We start from the raw sequence: 17,540 nt of genomic DNA, 5'->3' as shown, positions 1-17,540 counted from the left end.
CTGTATCCATTGATGTAAGTATAGTGTTGAAATTAACTATTAGTGGATTACTGTCACCTTTCTTTGTGTCTGTTAATAGTTGCTTTATGTGTTTAGGTGCTCCCTGTTGGGTGCATAGATATTTATAATTGTTATATCCTCTTGTTGGATTGTTCTCTTTATTATTATGTAGTGTCCTTTTTTGTCTCTTGGTACAGACTTTGTTTTAAAGTCTGTTTTGTCTGGTATAAGTATTGCTATTCCAGCTTTCTTTTCTCTATTTGCATAATGTTTTTTTCCATCCCTTCACTTTCAGTCTGCATGTATCTTTAAGTCTGAAGTAAGTCTGTTAAAGGCAGCACTTAGGTTTTTGTTTTGATCCACTCGGACCCTGTGTCTTTTGACTGTAGTATTTAGTCCATTTATACTCAAAGTAATTATTGCCATTTTCTGACTTTCACTGCTTTCTAGTTTTCTGCTCCTTTTCTTTCTCTGCCCTTGTGGTTTGATGGCTTTACTGTTATGCTTTGAGTCCTTTCTATTTATGTATCTATTATAGGTTTTTGATTTGTGGTTACTGTTATGTCCATATATAACTCCTTATGTGTATAGCAGTCTATATTAAGTTGTGAGTGACTTTAGTTTGAGCCCATTCTAAAAGCACTAAATTTTTACTCCCCTCCCCCTCCCTTTTATGTATATAATCATACTTTACAGCCTTTTATGAATCCCTTGCCTGATTTTTTTATCCCTTGACTGATTCTTATAGATACAATTGATTTTACTGCTTTTGTGCTTTAATTTCCATACTGGTTTTATATGTGATTAATCTTTTATTATATGTTTGCATTTATCTGTGACATTTTTTTCCTTTCCTAATTTTCTTCTGATTATGGCCTTTTCTTTCCACTCAAAGAATTGCCCTGAATATTTCTTGTAAGGCTGGTTTAGCAGTGATGCACTCCTTTATCTCTCCTCCTATTCTGAATGGTAACTTTGCTAAGTATTCTTGTTTTGTTTTGTTTTTTTTCCTTTCAGCGCTTTGAATATATTATGCCATTCCCTTCAGTCCTTCAGAGTTTTTGCTGAAAAAACTTATGGGGCTTATGGGGTTGTTTTTTAAATATGTACCTGCTTTCCTTTCTCTTGCTGCTTGTAAAAATCTCTGTCACTACTTTTGCCATTTTAATTACTATGTTTCTTGGTGTGGACCTCCTTAGGTTGTCTGTTTCCTTCCCCACATTAGGGAAGTTTTCAACTAATATCTCTTCAAATTTTCTGCCCCTTTTCTCTCTCTCTCCTCCTTCTGGGATCCCTATAATGTGACTATTATGCTTGATGGTATCATTGAGTTCCCTTAACCTATTCTTTTTTAGTGTATCTTTTCCTGGTTGCTGTTCAGCTTGGCTGCTATCCATTATATACATCTTCCAAATCATGGATCCTTCTTCTGCCTCCTCTAAATTATTGATTCCCTCTTGTGTATTGTTCATCCCGGTTGAGTTCTTCATCTCTGACTCTGAGATCTTCCACTCTTTTCTCAAGTCCACTGAATATTACTTTGAGTTGTTCATCATGCATATTATCTCTGTTTCATTTGGGACATATTCCTCTGTCTCCTCATTTGTGTATTTTTTTTCCTCCATGTATTAGATTCTAGTCCACTATATCTCCTGATCTTGAAAGCCATGGTCTTCTGAAGGAGAGGTCCTGTAGTGCCCTATGGCACCCTCGTCACCAGAACCAGGCACTTCAGGGGTGTCTCCTGTGTGGGTACATGTGTCCTACCGTTGTGGCCGAGCTGTGTTTGCCTTCAGTCAGCAGCAGTGGCCCCACTTCATCTGCTTGGGGCACACCAGGCAGGGTTTGGTGGGTGTGCTTTTAAAGTGCCAGTCCGGGGCCGCTGAGAGCCTGTAGTGTGGCAGTCCTAGCGGTCAGACCAGATGCCTGACCCCATTCTGTCTTTTGGGGCTGCAGTTGCACCTGTCTCCGGGGCGTTCTCCCTGCCTTGTCTCCTGAGAGGTTTTCACTGGTTGGTGGGGCTGGCAGTCCCACCAGAGGCTTGTTCCCAATCTGTCTGTTGAGGCTACATTAGCATGGATCAGCAGGGTCCTTCCTCTGCACATTTGGTTATAAGGTTCGGCTGTTTGGACTGCGGGCACACTCATGTGTGTGATTACCTTCCCCTCTCCCCAGGGCAGGAGCCACTCTGGGGTTGCTCACAGGGTATGTTGGGACATGGTGCTAGCAAGACAGGTGGAGAGTCTTCTGCTGGTTCCTGCAAGTGTCTGGGTGTAGGAGTGGGGAGAAATGGCATTTGCCAGCTCTTTTGTTCTTGGAGAAGTTTCCTAAAGATCCCTGCGCTTCTATTGTACATTCTGAGATTAGTAAATCTCTAAATCTCCTTCACAGATACCTCTGGTGCTTTTCAAACTGTTGCTTCCATGCTGTATCTCTGCCAGGTTATGCCGGCTCTTTAATGGCTGGGACTACTCAGTTTCTCTGTTGTCTTCTGGGGCTCTTGGAGCTAAGCGCCACCAATTATAAAAACTCGCAAAGTGAAGGCCCACTATTTTTCAAAGCCTAACGTTATGGGGACTCGTCCTCCCAGTGCTGGACCCCCGTGCCTAGGGTTCCTGGTGTGAGGTCTGACACTTTGACTTGTGGTGTCCCTCCTCTTTATGGTTAGTCTCTCCCTTCTTACCCTTGTTGATGCGGCCTCCTCTCTACAGTTAACTGTGGAAAATCTTCTGCCAGTCTTTGGGTCATTTTCAGAGTTAGTTGCACTGTTGTGTCTGTTACCTCAGTGTATCCATGGGATGAGGTAAGCTCAGGATCCTCCTGTTCCGCCATCTTCCCAACAAATAATACATGTTAAATTATAATAAATTATCTAGTTTATTTAGCCTGATAATCTGTATTTGTTTTCTCTCTTTTATAAAATTATATAGAATTGCTATGATCTTCTGGTGAGAAAGAAAAGACTTATTGTTCTCTTCAGCCACTGGTTACTTCATGCCTATGGAATAATATCCATTTCCAGAGTGGATAAACTCGAGCAAGATTTACCCCTTTTGGCTTTGGTACCCACCCCAGCTCTTTTTTACTTGTTCACCGCAAAATTTACCGAACCTTCACGGATACTGTCCGAAGGAGCCAATGGACACTGAATGTAAGAGCCAAAAAACCTAAAAAGTGTTCCTTGTAAAAAATATAAAACGTATTAATGCTCTTCTGTTGTACATGGAAATAAGATGGGGTTTGTTTGTTAACAGCCTTTATGGTTAGACTTGGAAAAATATAGTAGATATGCTGTAGCACACTGGGACACTACAGGCTTGTTAGGAAGCGCTTGCCTCCTGTAACAATATTGTTATTCTTTAGAGCAAAATCATGTTTCTGGAATAAGCTGAAATCTTTAGCATTGACCTAATTTTGCATGTATTTGTTTTTCAAGTGTAATTATAAGGACAAACATACCTTGGTGGTCTGCTAGCAATCATAGAAATGAAGTACGTTGTTTGTTGTTATCTATTTATTTTTACCAATACAGTATTTTGATTATAAAACTAGACCATAATTTATATAACAGGTTTTTTTGTTTATAGGTGGTTTGGTTGAAAACATCTTCTGGTTGTTTCTGTTAAGAAAAACAATAAAATGTTTACAAAAAAAAATCTCAGATGTTCTGACATTTAATTGTATTTTGCCACACGAATTGTGGAAATAATTCGAACTATTTAGTAAGAGGAGTATTCCTTTCCCAAATGAATAAATACATGTATTCACATAGTCCCTCCTCCTTAGGTCTCCTTTTTAAAGGCTGTATACCAGGGCCATATTTTATTGATCCTGAAACTTTTTCACATGTGACATCTCTGAATTAGGATGCATCTCAGAATTGATGCCTTCTTAGATTTAACAAAATACGGAATATATACAATACATAAATAGTTTTCCTGTGGTTGTTGATAGGTGTGCTGTGAATTTTATGCTCTGAAGCCTTTAAGAGATTCATGTGGAACCAAAATAAGGTTTAGCGCTTAACCTGATAACCTTCTAAACACCACAAATGGATAAACATGGTCAGATTATTCACCAATTCTGCTATTCAGTGGGGATTATGCAGGCTTGTTAATCTCAAACTTAAAACTTTCACTGACCATTGCAAAATCTGAAAGAAAGTGCACTCACTTTGTGCCTTCTGAATTCACAGCAGTTGTATCTTTGAAGTTATTATGTTATTTTTTCCCTGTTAATGCGTTTTTCATGGTACATTCAACCACGGGGGGGTGGACTTTTTTGATATGAACGTGTTTCTTCTTTTCTGTAGGAATAAAAATAAATAAGAATTTTATGTATCTCATACAAGTTTGGGTGGTTATTAGTATCCATTAAAATTCTAAATTTCCCAAAGAATCCTCAATTAGATGACTGTATAATCTGGGACTTGGGGGTGGCGTGGAGCCTGGGGAGTCATTATCTGCTTACCAGTACCATATCTGTCCCGTTACATTTGGAACCATTTTAACAATTATCTCCTTTGATTTCCTAGTCTAGCAGAAAGATGTGTATGCAAAAGGAAAAATCATGTAAGTAATTATTACATTCCTCAAATGCAAAGAATTTCAGGAATACTTAAAGCAAATTAAAAATGCAGATATATATTTAAGAACAAGATCAGAACAATTCATAGCAACTGTGGTTGTTAATGTTAGTAAATAATCTGTTGAAACATGGTCATTAAAAATATAAAAAATGGGCACCTAGGTTACTCCATCAGTTACACATCATACTCTTGATTTTGGTTCAGGTCATGATCTCATGGTTTGTGAGTTCAAGCCCCACGTCAGGCTCTGCACTGACAGTGCGGAGTCTGCTTGGGATTCTTTCTCAAACATTTAAAAACACAACAACAAAAAATAAAAAACAAATTGCCCTTGTCCTAGTTCAGGTTTGTTCAGTTTTTACTTAGGTACTCATAGGCAATCATAACCCTCACTGCTATAGTGCATGGTAATTATTTTGCCAACCAGTGCTGGATAGGTAATTTAAAGGTCAAAATATTTTTACTAATTTGGGTCAATTGATAAATTTAACAATTACATGTTATATATTTGTCTGAAACTATTGGGTTGCAAGACTTGGCTGACAGCATATACAAATTTGCTCTCTCTTTTAAAATATCCCTCGGTCTAAAAGTCTTCTGTACTACACATACCAAATGAAGATATTTAGTTAATATAAATATCTGTAACTTTAATACTTTTTAAAAAATAATCTGTACTCGGTTACTATTTGATTTAGGAATACACACTGAGAACTTGTTTACTTTTTGCCTTAACAGTCCTTCCAAATAAAAGGTAATCTTAGTTTTCAAGATGAATTCTGGCATTTTAAGTTCTGACAAGCTGGTCCTCCACCTGTGCCAACCGGTACCCCCGGTAGATGTCTACTCAGCCAGGCTACCGCGGTCCTTGGCCCAGGGCACGTCTACTGCCCTTTCAGGAAGACATCCTTCTGTATTCCCAACACCTAAAAAAAGGCTTACAGGTGTCTCCTTTACCGTAACTCTCATAGCCACTCACTAGAAGGAATCCCTTGTACTCTAATCAGCTCTTTGCTTGTTTGCTCTCACGATATACGTACTTTGAGGTTCAAGAACTGGGTCTTATTCAACTCAGTAACTGCAGCATTTGCTCTGGTGCCAGGCTCAGAGGTGCCCCCATCTGTTACTGAAGCTAGTGCAGTATTCCTGAAGGAGAGGGCCAGGCCCTGCAGGGCTACAGTGACAGATTATGTCCAGAAGAGAACAGGAGAGCACTGTTGAGCTGGAAGAGATCAAGGGCTTCTCTACAAGCCCCATCACTTGAGAGAAGCCATTCAAAAGGGAAAATCCAAAAGCCAGATTACAGGTGGCTCATGATTAAGTAATCCAAGGGGTCAAAGCTGACTTACTTCCTTAGGAGGGCCATAGATTTCAAGAGATCTGATGAGTGCCTAATTTGGGTCCGATGCTTTCTAACTTCCTGTTAACTATCCATATTTTATGATCAGGGAACCTAGGGAGTAGAGGTTAAATAACACGTAGGAAGCAGGGCTGAGATCTGAGCCCAGGTCCGCCTACCTTCAAAGCCCACATCGTGCTGATGCTCTTCTAGGAGCAGAGATAAGTGGAGTTAGGGAAACCAGAAACATTCAATGTCAGCTCCATTTCAGAGACCTCTCCTCCCCCCCCCACTCCTCCCCGATTCCTTAACTGGGTCAAAGTCTCATTCCCTGTTAGGTTCCCTCACAGTTCTTATGCTACACCTGGGAAACCCCTATGACAACGGATTTTACATACATTTGTAGGATAACTGATTCTCCCACAATAGCAGAAGTGAGAAGACTAGAGCCTGAGGAGTTCTCTGACCCACACACTCTGCAACTGGCCCAGAATGTCATAACATTAGCACTGACCACTAACTTCCCTACTTTTGACCCTTTTAACCTTGGAACAACCAGAGAAAGCCAGATACGCTTACTAATTAATGACATACCATGTCCTCCTAAGCTGCTCCCAGCTTCCCCATGCTAACAAGCTCCAATCGGAGCACACCAGACACCTTCCCTGTTTTTTCACATTACACCTTTCCCATTCCCCTGCCTTTGGATCTCTGCAAAAAGCAAAGGATGGTGACTCATTCTCTTGCTATTCCAAGTTTTATGCCTCAGCTTATTTCCATTTAGCTGGTCTTCCTTTATTTTCACACTGTAATATTCTACTTTCCATATAGTTATCAATGAGACAGTCCACAAAATATGTGAAAAAGAGAATATGGTATTACTCAGTGGGCTTAGCTTTTCAATCTAATCTATTTACATTTGCTCCAACATGAAAGATCCCATCAGGTTTCAGACAAAGATGGGAGACTCATTCATGTGAAAATAGTGCAATTGATGCTTTGAGGTGATTTCACTTTTAAAATTCTGCTTGATATACAGTTGCTGGGGATTTCCTAACTTCCCAAAGAAAATTTTACAAAGTGACCAGGGCTCATCGGCAACCCAATATGCACGGATACATAATAAGTATCACCAGGCTGAAGCAGGACCGCAAAAACAGCTTTTTGGCTGATAAAGTTTACCCACAAAAGTGTTCAATGGTCACTAAAACATTATTTCTCTGGTCAAGCAGTGCCCTGAGAACATTGGTTTTTACCAAATACTGGAATGTCTTTAGTCCCATCACTTTCTATCTTATTTCATTTTCTACAACCCACCTTTAAAATTGCTTAATGACCTTCTTTAAAATGACACCTCTAGGGACACCTGGGGGGCTCAGTCAGTTAAGCGTCTGGCTTCAGCTCAGGTCATGATCTCACAGTTCATGAGTTCGAGCCCTGCATGGGGCTCTGTGCTGACAGCTCAGAGCCTGGAGCCTGCTAAGGATTCTGTGTCTCCCTTTCTGTCTGCCCCTCCCCTGCTTGTGTGCTCGCTCTCTCTTTCTCTCAAAAACAAACATTAAATTTTTTTAAATAAAATGACACCTCTAATCCGTGCATTTGCTAGATGACATTCTCATTTCACCACTCCATTTCTCCTCTACACTCTATTCTCCTTCCTTCTCCCAGCCCTTTGTACCTCCATCATCCCGTCTTCCCAAGGGATTCCACCCCGAGGATCTCAGGGCTGTCCCTGTGCAAGGACTGACCTCCATTTCCTACAGCAGCCAGAATCTGCACAGAGTTCTGTGGGCCTCACGTCCAACGTGACATTAGAGTAAAAATTGAGAATGAAGTTGATAATCCTCTGGAGAGACTGGACTGCTTGCTCGTGACACAATCATGTTATGTAGAATGTGTTACATCTCAGGAGCCCCAGAAGGCATCACTATCACTGATTTTCAGAGAAGGCAATAGTTGCTGTTTTTAATACTCAACTCAACTCAGGAAGAAAAGGTAAAGTGATGTTTCATATCCTCTGCTTAAGAAGAAAGTGTGTAAAAGGGTTTTTTAAAAAGACCTTGAAAATAAGAGCTTTAAAAAACCAGAAAGAGGGAGGAGAGGGAAGATGGCGGCGTAGGAGGACGCTGGGCTCACCGCGCATCCTGCTGATCACTTAGATTCCACCTACACCTGCCTAAATAACCCAGAAAAAACCAGAAAGAAATATTCAGTTATTTAGAAAATTCACATAGGTGGAAGGGATTTGTCTCACTGCTGATGGACCACATTCAACCCCACAAATGAGAATCCATGTTTAGGTGAATGTGATAATAATTGAGGATGGACTATTAGAGATAACTACGTTCTTTGGTTAGCTTTTTGTTTTAAATGCTTTTTTTTTGATGTTACCAGCCACAGTAAAATAACAAGAGGTTCTTTGTTACCCAGAGCTTTTGAGATGTTACTTACTATGGAGGTCCGTTTTCAATTCCTGTTCCATAAGAAAACGCAGCTCTTCAAGATACCCTTGTAGCCAAATGCTGATACGCTCAATGTTTTCATCCCTTTCCTGCAGCCTCTCTGTTACCTTTTTTATTCCTTGCAAAGTCTCACCACCACTGTTTACCAGTTCCTTTAAAAAATAATGTTTTGCGGTGTGTAAATATAAATTCCAACAAAAGAAATAAAAACGTTGAGTGAATCGTGTCCAAGACAAAAATATATATGCAAAATTGGTATTACTCTTGCAAAATAAGTGTACACAGCACATTCACAAAGTCCTGTCAAAGATCTCGGGGGAAAAATGGATTAGCAAAGGAGACGAATGACATGCTCCCTGAAGTCCAACTTTTAACTGGGTAGGATGGCGGTGGTGATGGTGGTGGCGCCGGCATAAAAAGCCAGCTCACCTTCAAAGCAGCACAGAATTGCAGACCATCTTCTGCATGGCTTACAGCTTTAGAGCTTTAGAATCAGGCTGGGTCTGAGTTTTAAAGCCCCGTAAGTTCATGAACTGTTTCGTGTTGAGCAAGTCACTTCAACTCTCTGAGCCTCAGTAACTTCATCTGAAAAAGGTTTAAAAGCTAAGCCAGGATCATATGTAAACCTGAAATACTTAGAAAGTGGCAAAGCAGGATTTAAACTCCATCCTGCCTGCCTTTATAGTGCTGGGGGCGGGAGGGGGTTCGTGGAGAAGCAGCAGGGCTTGGTAACACATGGAGGGCAGATGAACTTCAGACGTGACAACTGTGGCCTCAAATAGCGTGTGTTCAATTTGTGTTTCTGGCTAGGGGTGGGGGAGTCATTCCCTTTAACCTACTCCTGGTAGAGTAGGAAGACAATTTCCCAAATGATTACGATTTCATAGTGACATTTGGCCCCGCTAAAAATAAGACAACGGTCCCAAATGGAGTCAGATCACCAACGTGAAAATTAATTTAATTACAGTTTTGGCTCTCTGGGAAATGGAATCTTACATTCCTGAATGGTCATTCAGGAATCATCTAATCACCTGATCAGCACTAGTTAGGTCATCTGCCTGATAGATGCCTGCCATCAGCTAAAGGCAAGTGATCCTGCAATAACCAGTCTGCTTTTTTTTGCTTAGTGTAACTTCCCTGTTCCTGCTCCCTTCTGCCTGTAAAAGTCCTCTGTTTTGTATAGCTCCTCAGAGCACCTTTTTATCTGCTAGCTTGGATGCTGCTCGATTCATGAATCATTGAATAAAGCTAATATGATTAGCTTTAAAATTTACTCACATGAATTTTGTTTTTTTAACAACATTTTAAGATGATGGTCATTGTCACTCCCTTTCAATCCTGACCTCCTACACACACACACACACACACACACACACACACTTCTTAGGTAAGTGAATATTTTTAGAAATATAATATTTATGGAGACAACACAAAAAAGCTCACCTTAACTGTAGTCTGAAATTCAGCCCACAAATCCAAATACTTCCCTAAAATAAAAATTTTCAAAATTCAAAGGTTATGGAAATGTGAAGATTTTTATAAAAGTAATGCTATTTGTTTTCCAAAAATTATGTTTATCTAAAAATTTCTACTTCCAAAATGACAGAAAAACTGGACCAGACTTGCCCTCCTACTATCAGCAAGGAGAAAATATATGAAATATATTTTTTTTCCTATCCAGTTTTCAGATACTGGGGAATGGGCAGCACAGAACTGTGGTACCTGAAAGGAGAGTACAAATGAGGCAAGCCCTGTGCTCACGCGGCTTACCGCTTGGGGACACCTTCTCAGACCCGAGTGCAGGCAGAATGAGGCAGGCGTGCACACGGACACAAAAACCTGGACAAAGATTAGCAAGCTGAATCTAGCAATATATAAAAACAATAGCAGCTTTTGAACAAGTGTGTTTCATCCCAGGAACTTGGTTTAACATTCAAAAATGAGTCAATGGAGGTGCACCTGGGTGGCTCGGTCGGTTAAGTGTCTGACTTCAGCTCAGGTCATGATCTCACAGTTCATGGGTTCGAGCCCCACGTCAGGCTCTGTGCTGACAGCTCAGAGCCTGGAGCCTGCATTGGATTCTGTGTCTCCCTCTCTCTGCCCCACCCCAGCTCATATTCTCCCTCCCTCCCTCCCTTTCTCTCTCTCTCTCAAAAATATTTAAAAAAAAAAAAAAAATCAGTGCAATTTACCCTCCTAACACCATGAAGGAGAAATCCCATGTGAGCATCTCTGTAGACGCTGGAGTAGCTGAGGTCTCACAGGCACTGCACACCTTCGTGACCAACCACCTCCAATCCATACCTTGAATGCCCAGGTCAGAGCGCCCCCACTTGGCGCCGCCCTGCAAGTGCTGCACACATCATTACTGGGGAAGTTACGTGCACCTGTGCGACGACACTGGGTGAGAACACCTGCCATTTTGCACCTGATTTCCTCTACACTTTGCCCCATGTGCCTTTTCCCTTTGCTGATTTTACTCTGTATCCTTCACTGTGATGGGCAATAACCATAACAACTTGAGCCCGGTGGATCCCAGCTAATCACTGAGCCTAAGGATGGTCTTGAGGACCCCTATTACAACACCTGAAAGCTGCAAAATCCTGCTGAGAAAAATAAGTTCTAAACAAATGAAGATATATACGGTGTTCTTGGATTGAAAGACTTAAGTTTGTTAATATGTCAATTCTTCCCAAATTGGTTTACAGAGTCAGTGCAAACCCAATTAAGATCCCGACAGGTATGCGTAATTATAGATTAATAAGCTGATTCTAAAACTTATATGGAAATCAAAAGACCTAAAATAGCCAAAATAGTTCTAAGAGTGAAGCACAAGTGTGGAGAACTTACAGTACCCAATTTCCAGGCTGAATATGAAACTAAAGTAATCAGGACAGTGTGGTATTGGTGTGAAGTTAGATATTGAGAAGGAACAGATGCACCAAATGGATATCTGAAAAAGTTGGAGTAGTACAATGCTAAAAAGACAGTCTTTCCAACAATGGCGCTAGAACAACTGGATATACATAAGAGAAAACAATGAAATTCAACTCTTACCCCATGTGTAAACATGAACTTGAACTGGAGATGTAGACATAACAGTGAAAACTAAAAGCTTATAAAGAAAATACTGGAGAAAATCTTTGAGAACTTGGCTTAGGCAAAAATGTCTTAGTACACAGAAAGTACTAACCTTAAAAGATGAAATAAATAAAGCAGACTTTATCCAAAGGAAAGACTTTTGTGTTTTTTTTTTAATGTTTATTTTTGAGAGAGAGAGACAGAGCATGAGAGGCGGAGGGGCAGAGAGAGAAGGAGTCACAGAATCCGAAGCAGGCTCCAGGCTCTGAGCTGTCAGCAAAGAGCCCGATGCGGGGCTCGAACTCACGGACTGAGAGATCATGAACTGAGCTGAAGTCAGACACTTAACCGACTGAGCCACCCAGGCACCCCGACTTTTGCTCTTTTCAAGACAACATTAAGAAAATGAAAACTCAAGCCTCATACCGAAAAAGGACTCATTTCCAGAATACACAAAGATTTTAACGTAACAACACAAACAACACAAAGCCATGAGCAAAAGATTTGGACAAATGGCAGACTGCATTTTCCAGAGATGGCCCCACAATATATTCCATCCCACATGTGCTTCCCAAAATGTGATGCTGACAACGCCTCCCATTAGTGGTGGCGTCTGTGTCCCCTCCCCTTGTACTTGGGATGCTAGCTTTTGGAACATAGCAGGCCAAGCAACTACATGGAGAGTCCAGCAGAGAGCCAGCATCAACATAAGACACACTGAGTGAGTGGGTGGCTCTTCAGATGCTTCCAGTCCCCAGCTGCCAAATTAACCCCAGACGTCAAGTTGCTCCAGCTAATGTCATGCAGAGCAGACATGAGTGGTCTCTACCAGGCTCTGGCCAAATTGCCAATTTGGGAGCAAAGTAAATGATCTGTAATATTTGTTATGCTGCAATGGATAATTGGTTCAAGGCACTTCACAAAGGTTGATGTACAAGTGGCCAAAAAGCACATGAAAAAATAACAACATCAGTCATCGGAGAAATACAAATAAAAATCACGGTGAAATACCATTATATACCTATTAAAAATGGCTTAAATGTTAACAATTTTAAGTGTTCCTTTTAATTTTTTTTTAAGTTGGTTCACTTTTGAGAGAGAGAGAGAGACAGAGCGTGAGCAGGGGAGGGGCAGAGAGAGAGAGAGAGAGGGAGGCACAGAATCCGAAGCAGGCTCCAGGCTCTGAGCTGTCAGCACAGAGCCCAACCTGGGGCTCAAACCCACAAACCGCAAGATCATGACCTACGCCGAACTTGGATGCTTAACTGACTGAGCCACCCAAGCACCCCAACAATTGTAAGTGTTTTGACAATTCTGAATGTTGGTGAGGATGGGGAGTATCCCATTGCTAGCAGAATGATAAATTTGTACAACCACTTTGGCAAACTATTTTGGCAGTTTCTTACTGCCAAGTTAAACATACACTAACTATACAACCCAGCAATTCCACCCCTCGGTATTTACCCAAGAGAAATGAAAACAAATATTCACAAAAACAAGTGTAAACAAAGAGTAACCAAAACCTGGAAAAAATCCAAATGTCCTTCACCTGGTGAATGGACAAACAAAACATGGTAGATCTTCATAATGGAATACTTAATTATACAGCTATAAAACGGAACAAAGCAATGAGACATGCAACAACATGAATGATCTAAAAAAAAAAAAAGAAAAAAAAAGCTAGCTGAGTGAAAGACATGCAGTACAAAAGTGTGCATACTCCATCATTCCATTTGTATCTAATCCTTAGTGACAGAATGCAGATCAGTGGGTTCCAGGAGCTGGAGATAGGCGGGAAAGTAGCCACCAAGGGTCACCAGGGAAACAAAAATGTTCTCTATCTTACTTGGGGTGGCAGTGGTTAGAGTGGCATGTACATTTGTCAAAACTCATTGAAGTTAACATGGGTGCATTTTATTGGATGAAAATCAGTAAAATTTATTTAAATAAAACAAAACATTGGGGCACCACCTGGGTGGCTCAGTCGGTTAAGCGTCCGACTTTGGCTCAGGTCATGATCCCGTGGTCTGTGAGTTCGAGCCCCATGTCAGGCTCTATAGTGACAGCTTAGAGCCTGGAGCCTGCTTCAGATTCTGTGTCTCCCTCTCTCTCTGCCCCTCCCCAGTTCATACTCTCTCTCTCAAGAATAAATAAACACCAAAAAAAATGTTTAATAAAACAAAACAGTTATTCTTTATATATAAAGATCACCCATGACACATTACTTACTCTGATGAGCTGTCAGTTGCCAACACAGGTCACCTGACGCGCACTTGAGGTCTTCTTCTCTTTTTTTGTATAGCTCTATGTTGTTCTTCATATATGCAATATACTGGAAATTAAAAGCATGTGACTGTTTTAAGCAGTTTAGATACTGTAGATTAATTACCCATGAGTCATTCGGCAAACATTTATTGATCCTCCTCTGTGCCACTATTCTCACTACAAGGGTAACAGAGCAGAACTCTTGTTAAGCTTACATTCCGGTGAAGGAGATAAGGGGTCTGGCTTCCCAGTAAACATTTAAAACACACTGCATTCAGAATATAATTTGCCACAAGAAGAAATTAAAAGATATTCTGCCCAAATGCATCATGTCCACAAACAAAATATTGCTCTGTATGCAAAATGTGCGTGCAGTAAATGTGCCAAGGCAGCCATGCTGCCAGACCGGAGGAGTTTGGTGTAGGACCTCAGAGAAAGGACTTATCGAGACTGGAGACCCCACAGATTTGTTCACTCCATTCAGAGGTTTCACTGGGTTGGGTAATGGAGGCAGTAGTGGCTTGGGTATTAAAATCATCACTTTCTGTTCTGGCCACCCAATGCTCAGGAATGCTAAACTCTAAAGTCTCTGGGAACTCTGAAAGCATGGGCTTTGGATATAAATTTGGCACTCACCCAGTTTTAAGAAAGAAACAGTCAAATACTAGAAACTACTGATAAAAAGAATCTAGAAAATGGCATCCAGTACTATAGAAGGTGTAGATGCGGAACTGTTTATAAGCCTGTCGTAGGGTCTAATCATGCAGCCTTGATCTTGTCCCAGTCTGTGTGGTTTGTTGGAAGCTTTTGTAGTAAATCAAAGTGAAAACTCTGTAAGTCAAGTCCAAGTCATCATTCCTGCCCCTCGTTGAACGTGAATCACTGTTTGTAGACTTGCCTAGTTCAGCTGGTTTCCCGTAACTCTCAAATATTTTAACACACTGAATTGTAACTATCTATTTATTTGCGACTTCCTCAGCTAGACTATGAGCTTCCTAAGGACTTGGGGCAGTGTCTTTTTCATCTCTGTATTCATTGTGCCTTCCCCAAGGCCAGGGATTCAGTGGGGGCTTAAAACATTTGCTGGGAGTAGGGATGTAATCAGCAAGACGGAGAGTGGTGAGTGAATAAGAGAACAGCACAGGGTCATTCGGGGCCTCGTAGACGGTCAATAGATTAAAGAGAATTTTTAGAATCAGTGTTTTCACATAGTCATCCATTTGCTTACCCATTACTAACGTAGCAATAACAATTCCAGGTATTTTAGTAAATAATCTATGTCATCTTGATAGGAAGACAGTCTTGTGGAATATTTCCATGGGTAGACGAAATGCCTTATGAGATTGTTTCAAGGGCTAGAAGAATGAACATGTATTGCATGCGTGCAGGTTACTGATGATGGTGCCAGGGCTCTGGAGCACATTTACCTTTCCAAAGTGCATTAGTACCTCTTATGCCACTTTAATTCTGCCAAAAAACACTGGTCCTCATACTGGTAGATAACTGCTGTGATTTAAATGATGGAAAAAAATTACCCAGAGAGGTAAAGGAATGTTTCCCTTAGTGTCTTATTGCTGTGGGACGGTTTTGATTTCTCTAGCTATTAAGAGTTATTAAAAAAAATATAGAACCTCAGTTTCCTCATGTATAAAAGCAACATAATATCTTATCCACCTTAAAGGTTACTGTGAGCATCAAATGGGACTGAATCCCCCTCTGTGGCACTGTCCAAAACACTTGGGATCCACTGATACAGATCCTCACTTGAGGTCAATGTAGTTTACTGGGAAAAAAATGATACAATCGATACAAGACAGACAGACAACCTACTGTTTTAAATGGGTAAAAAACTTGAACAGGCACTTCACAAAGAGGTATACGCGTGGCCAACGACATATAAATAGATGCTTCATTAACCATCAGGAAAATGCAAATTAAAACCACAATGGGACACCACTACACCCTCCCAGAATAGTTAAATGGAAAAAAAACCAAGGTTTGGTGAGAATGTAGAACCAGTGGTGTTCTCACAGGCCCCACTGGGAGTTGCAATTACTGCAACTTCTTGAGAGATGGCACTGTGCACTAGAATGGACAGTCCACATCCCTATGGCCTTGAGATTCCACTTGAGGGGTATACCCCACAGGAATATGTACGTATGTTCCCCCGAAATACATGTACAAGAATATTCATGGCAACACTATTTCTAATAGGCCCGATTAGAAACTCTCTCACCGCCCCCATCCACAAAGTATATAACTGTGGTACAGTCATACACTTGAATACTATACATCATTAGGGATGAACAAACCATACTACACTCAATAATAAAGATGAACCTTACAAATAGTATTGAGCAAGAGTGCATACTGTATCATTCTATACATATAATGTTCAGAAACAGACAAAACTAATCTTTGGTGTTAGAAGCCAGTATAGTGTTACCCATGTGGGGAGGCCAGTGACAGGAAGGGATACAGAAAATATCTGGATACTGTTAGCGCTTTGTTTCTTGATCTGCACGCTGGTTACCCATGTGTGCTCATTATGCGTTTCACTTATGATTTGTGCACTTTTCTATGTGTACTTTAAGCTTTATTTAAAAAGTGTTAAGAGCTATACTCTCCTTTTCTCTCATAACTATTACAGGTCTAGGCAACCAGTCAAACCACCATGCAAAGTGAAGTGCTCGTGAACTTACTTTTCTTAATTTTTCATTTTCCAGGAGCAAAGCATCTACTTTTAAGTCATGTACATAGATTTCATTTTCTAAGTTCTTGAGAGTTTCAAAATGACTTTTGATCTTATGGCTTTCTTGGTCTCGTAAGTATTTGAGTTCTTTCTTCACTTTTTCCTGCTCAAACATAAAACCCACAATTATCTCAGAGTTAAATAATCAGGACACCAGTGTATTAGATTGCCCTGAACCACATTCAGAGATGGGGGTCTAATTAATTCCTGAATTATCAGCAGAGGCTATGTGGGAAAACTTGATGTTTAAAACTCCACAGTTGATTCACTTCTGGGAAGATGGTGCAGAAAGAGGATCCTGAGCTTATCTCAACCCATGGACACACTGAGCCACATCTGTGTAACTATCTGTGAAAGTGGCCTGAAAACTGGCAGAACAGACTTTCACAGAGAGGGGCCACACGGAAAAGGGTAGGGGTGGTAGAGACTGGTTAGGAACCCAAACCATGGCAAAAATGACCACAAACAGGAGAGACACCACAAGAAGCCAGAGGAACAGACCCCATACCAGGCACCCCAGGCATGAGGGACTCACAGTGGGAAGATAAGTCTCCATAATATTTCACTTTGAAAAACAGTGGGGTTTAACTTCTTGAGTCTTTACGATCATCATGGTTTACTTCCAGTACTTTAAAAAACAGTAGGCTTAGCTTTGGGAGAGCTGGAGGACAATAGGAAACCGAGTCCCCACCCTTAAAGAGTCAGCATAACAAATGACACAACATAGAAACAACTGTTTCGAAAGTAAATCTATGCAGATGTGTTTACTAATCTCAGAATGTATGCAGAACGCCCCCAGTCAGAGAAAAAGGGATCTTTAGGAGACCATTATAGAACAAAAGTGCTAGCGGACGCCATTTCTCTTCCTCCCCCCACCACCCCATGCTAGTTGGCCAGACACTTGCAGGAAACAGCAGGAATGTTCTCCACCTGTCTTGCTGGCAACTAGTGCCCTGCCCCTACATTCCTCTGCAGATCAGCCCACTCAATCTGCCGTACTCCAAAGGCATCCCTCCAAAATGGCTCCAACCATGACGCCAACCATGACACCCT

At 41.0% G+C, this 17,540-nt stretch overlaps 2 protein-coding genes across 3 annotated transcripts in view; one reads left to right on the top strand and one right to left on the bottom strand.

Annotated features, from left to right (window-relative positions):
• JKAMP (JNK1/MAPK8 associated membrane protein) overlaps nucleotides 1-3,771 on the top strand; it is a 29,753-nt gene extending 25,982 nt beyond the window's left edge. For both annotated transcript variants that reach the window (XM_049612666.1, XM_049612665.1), the window contains exon 7: nucleotides 2,931-3,771. In XM_049612666.1, the coding sequence (XP_049468623.1) occupies nucleotides 2,931-3,149 (219 nt within the window). In that variant the 3' untranslated portion in view covers nucleotides 3,150-3,771. The remainder of the gene's footprint in view (nucleotides 1-2,930) is intronic.
• Nucleotides 3,530-17,540, bottom strand: part of CCDC175 (coiled-coil domain containing 175) — a 75,974-nt gene continuing 61,963 nt past the window's right edge. The window contains exons 16-21 of the mRNA XM_049612662.1: nucleotides 16,438-16,590; nucleotides 13,700-13,802; nucleotides 9,833-9,876; nucleotides 8,379-8,541; nucleotides 4,174-4,306; nucleotides 3,530-3,619 (exon numbers count right to left, since the gene is read on the bottom strand). Of these exons, the coding sequence (XP_049468619.1) occupies nucleotides 4,221-4,306; nucleotides 8,379-8,541; nucleotides 9,833-9,876; nucleotides 13,700-13,802; nucleotides 16,438-16,590 (549 nt within the window). The 3' untranslated portion in view covers nucleotides 3,530-3,619; nucleotides 4,174-4,220. The remainder of the gene's footprint in view (nucleotides 3,620-4,173; nucleotides 4,307-8,378; nucleotides 8,542-9,832; nucleotides 9,877-13,699; nucleotides 13,803-16,437; nucleotides 16,591-17,540) is intronic.

The sequence above is a fragment of the Panthera uncia genome (genome assembly GCF_023721935.1).
Source record: "Panthera uncia isolate 11264 chromosome B3 unlocalized genomic scaffold, Puncia_PCG_1.0 HiC_scaffold_1, whole genome shotgun sequence".
In the NCBI taxonomy this organism is placed as follows: Eukaryota; Metazoa; Chordata; class Mammalia; order Carnivora; family Felidae; genus Panthera; species Panthera uncia.
Note: the sequence above shows the minus strand (reverse complement) of the source record. Positions and strands in the feature narration are given on the sequence as shown.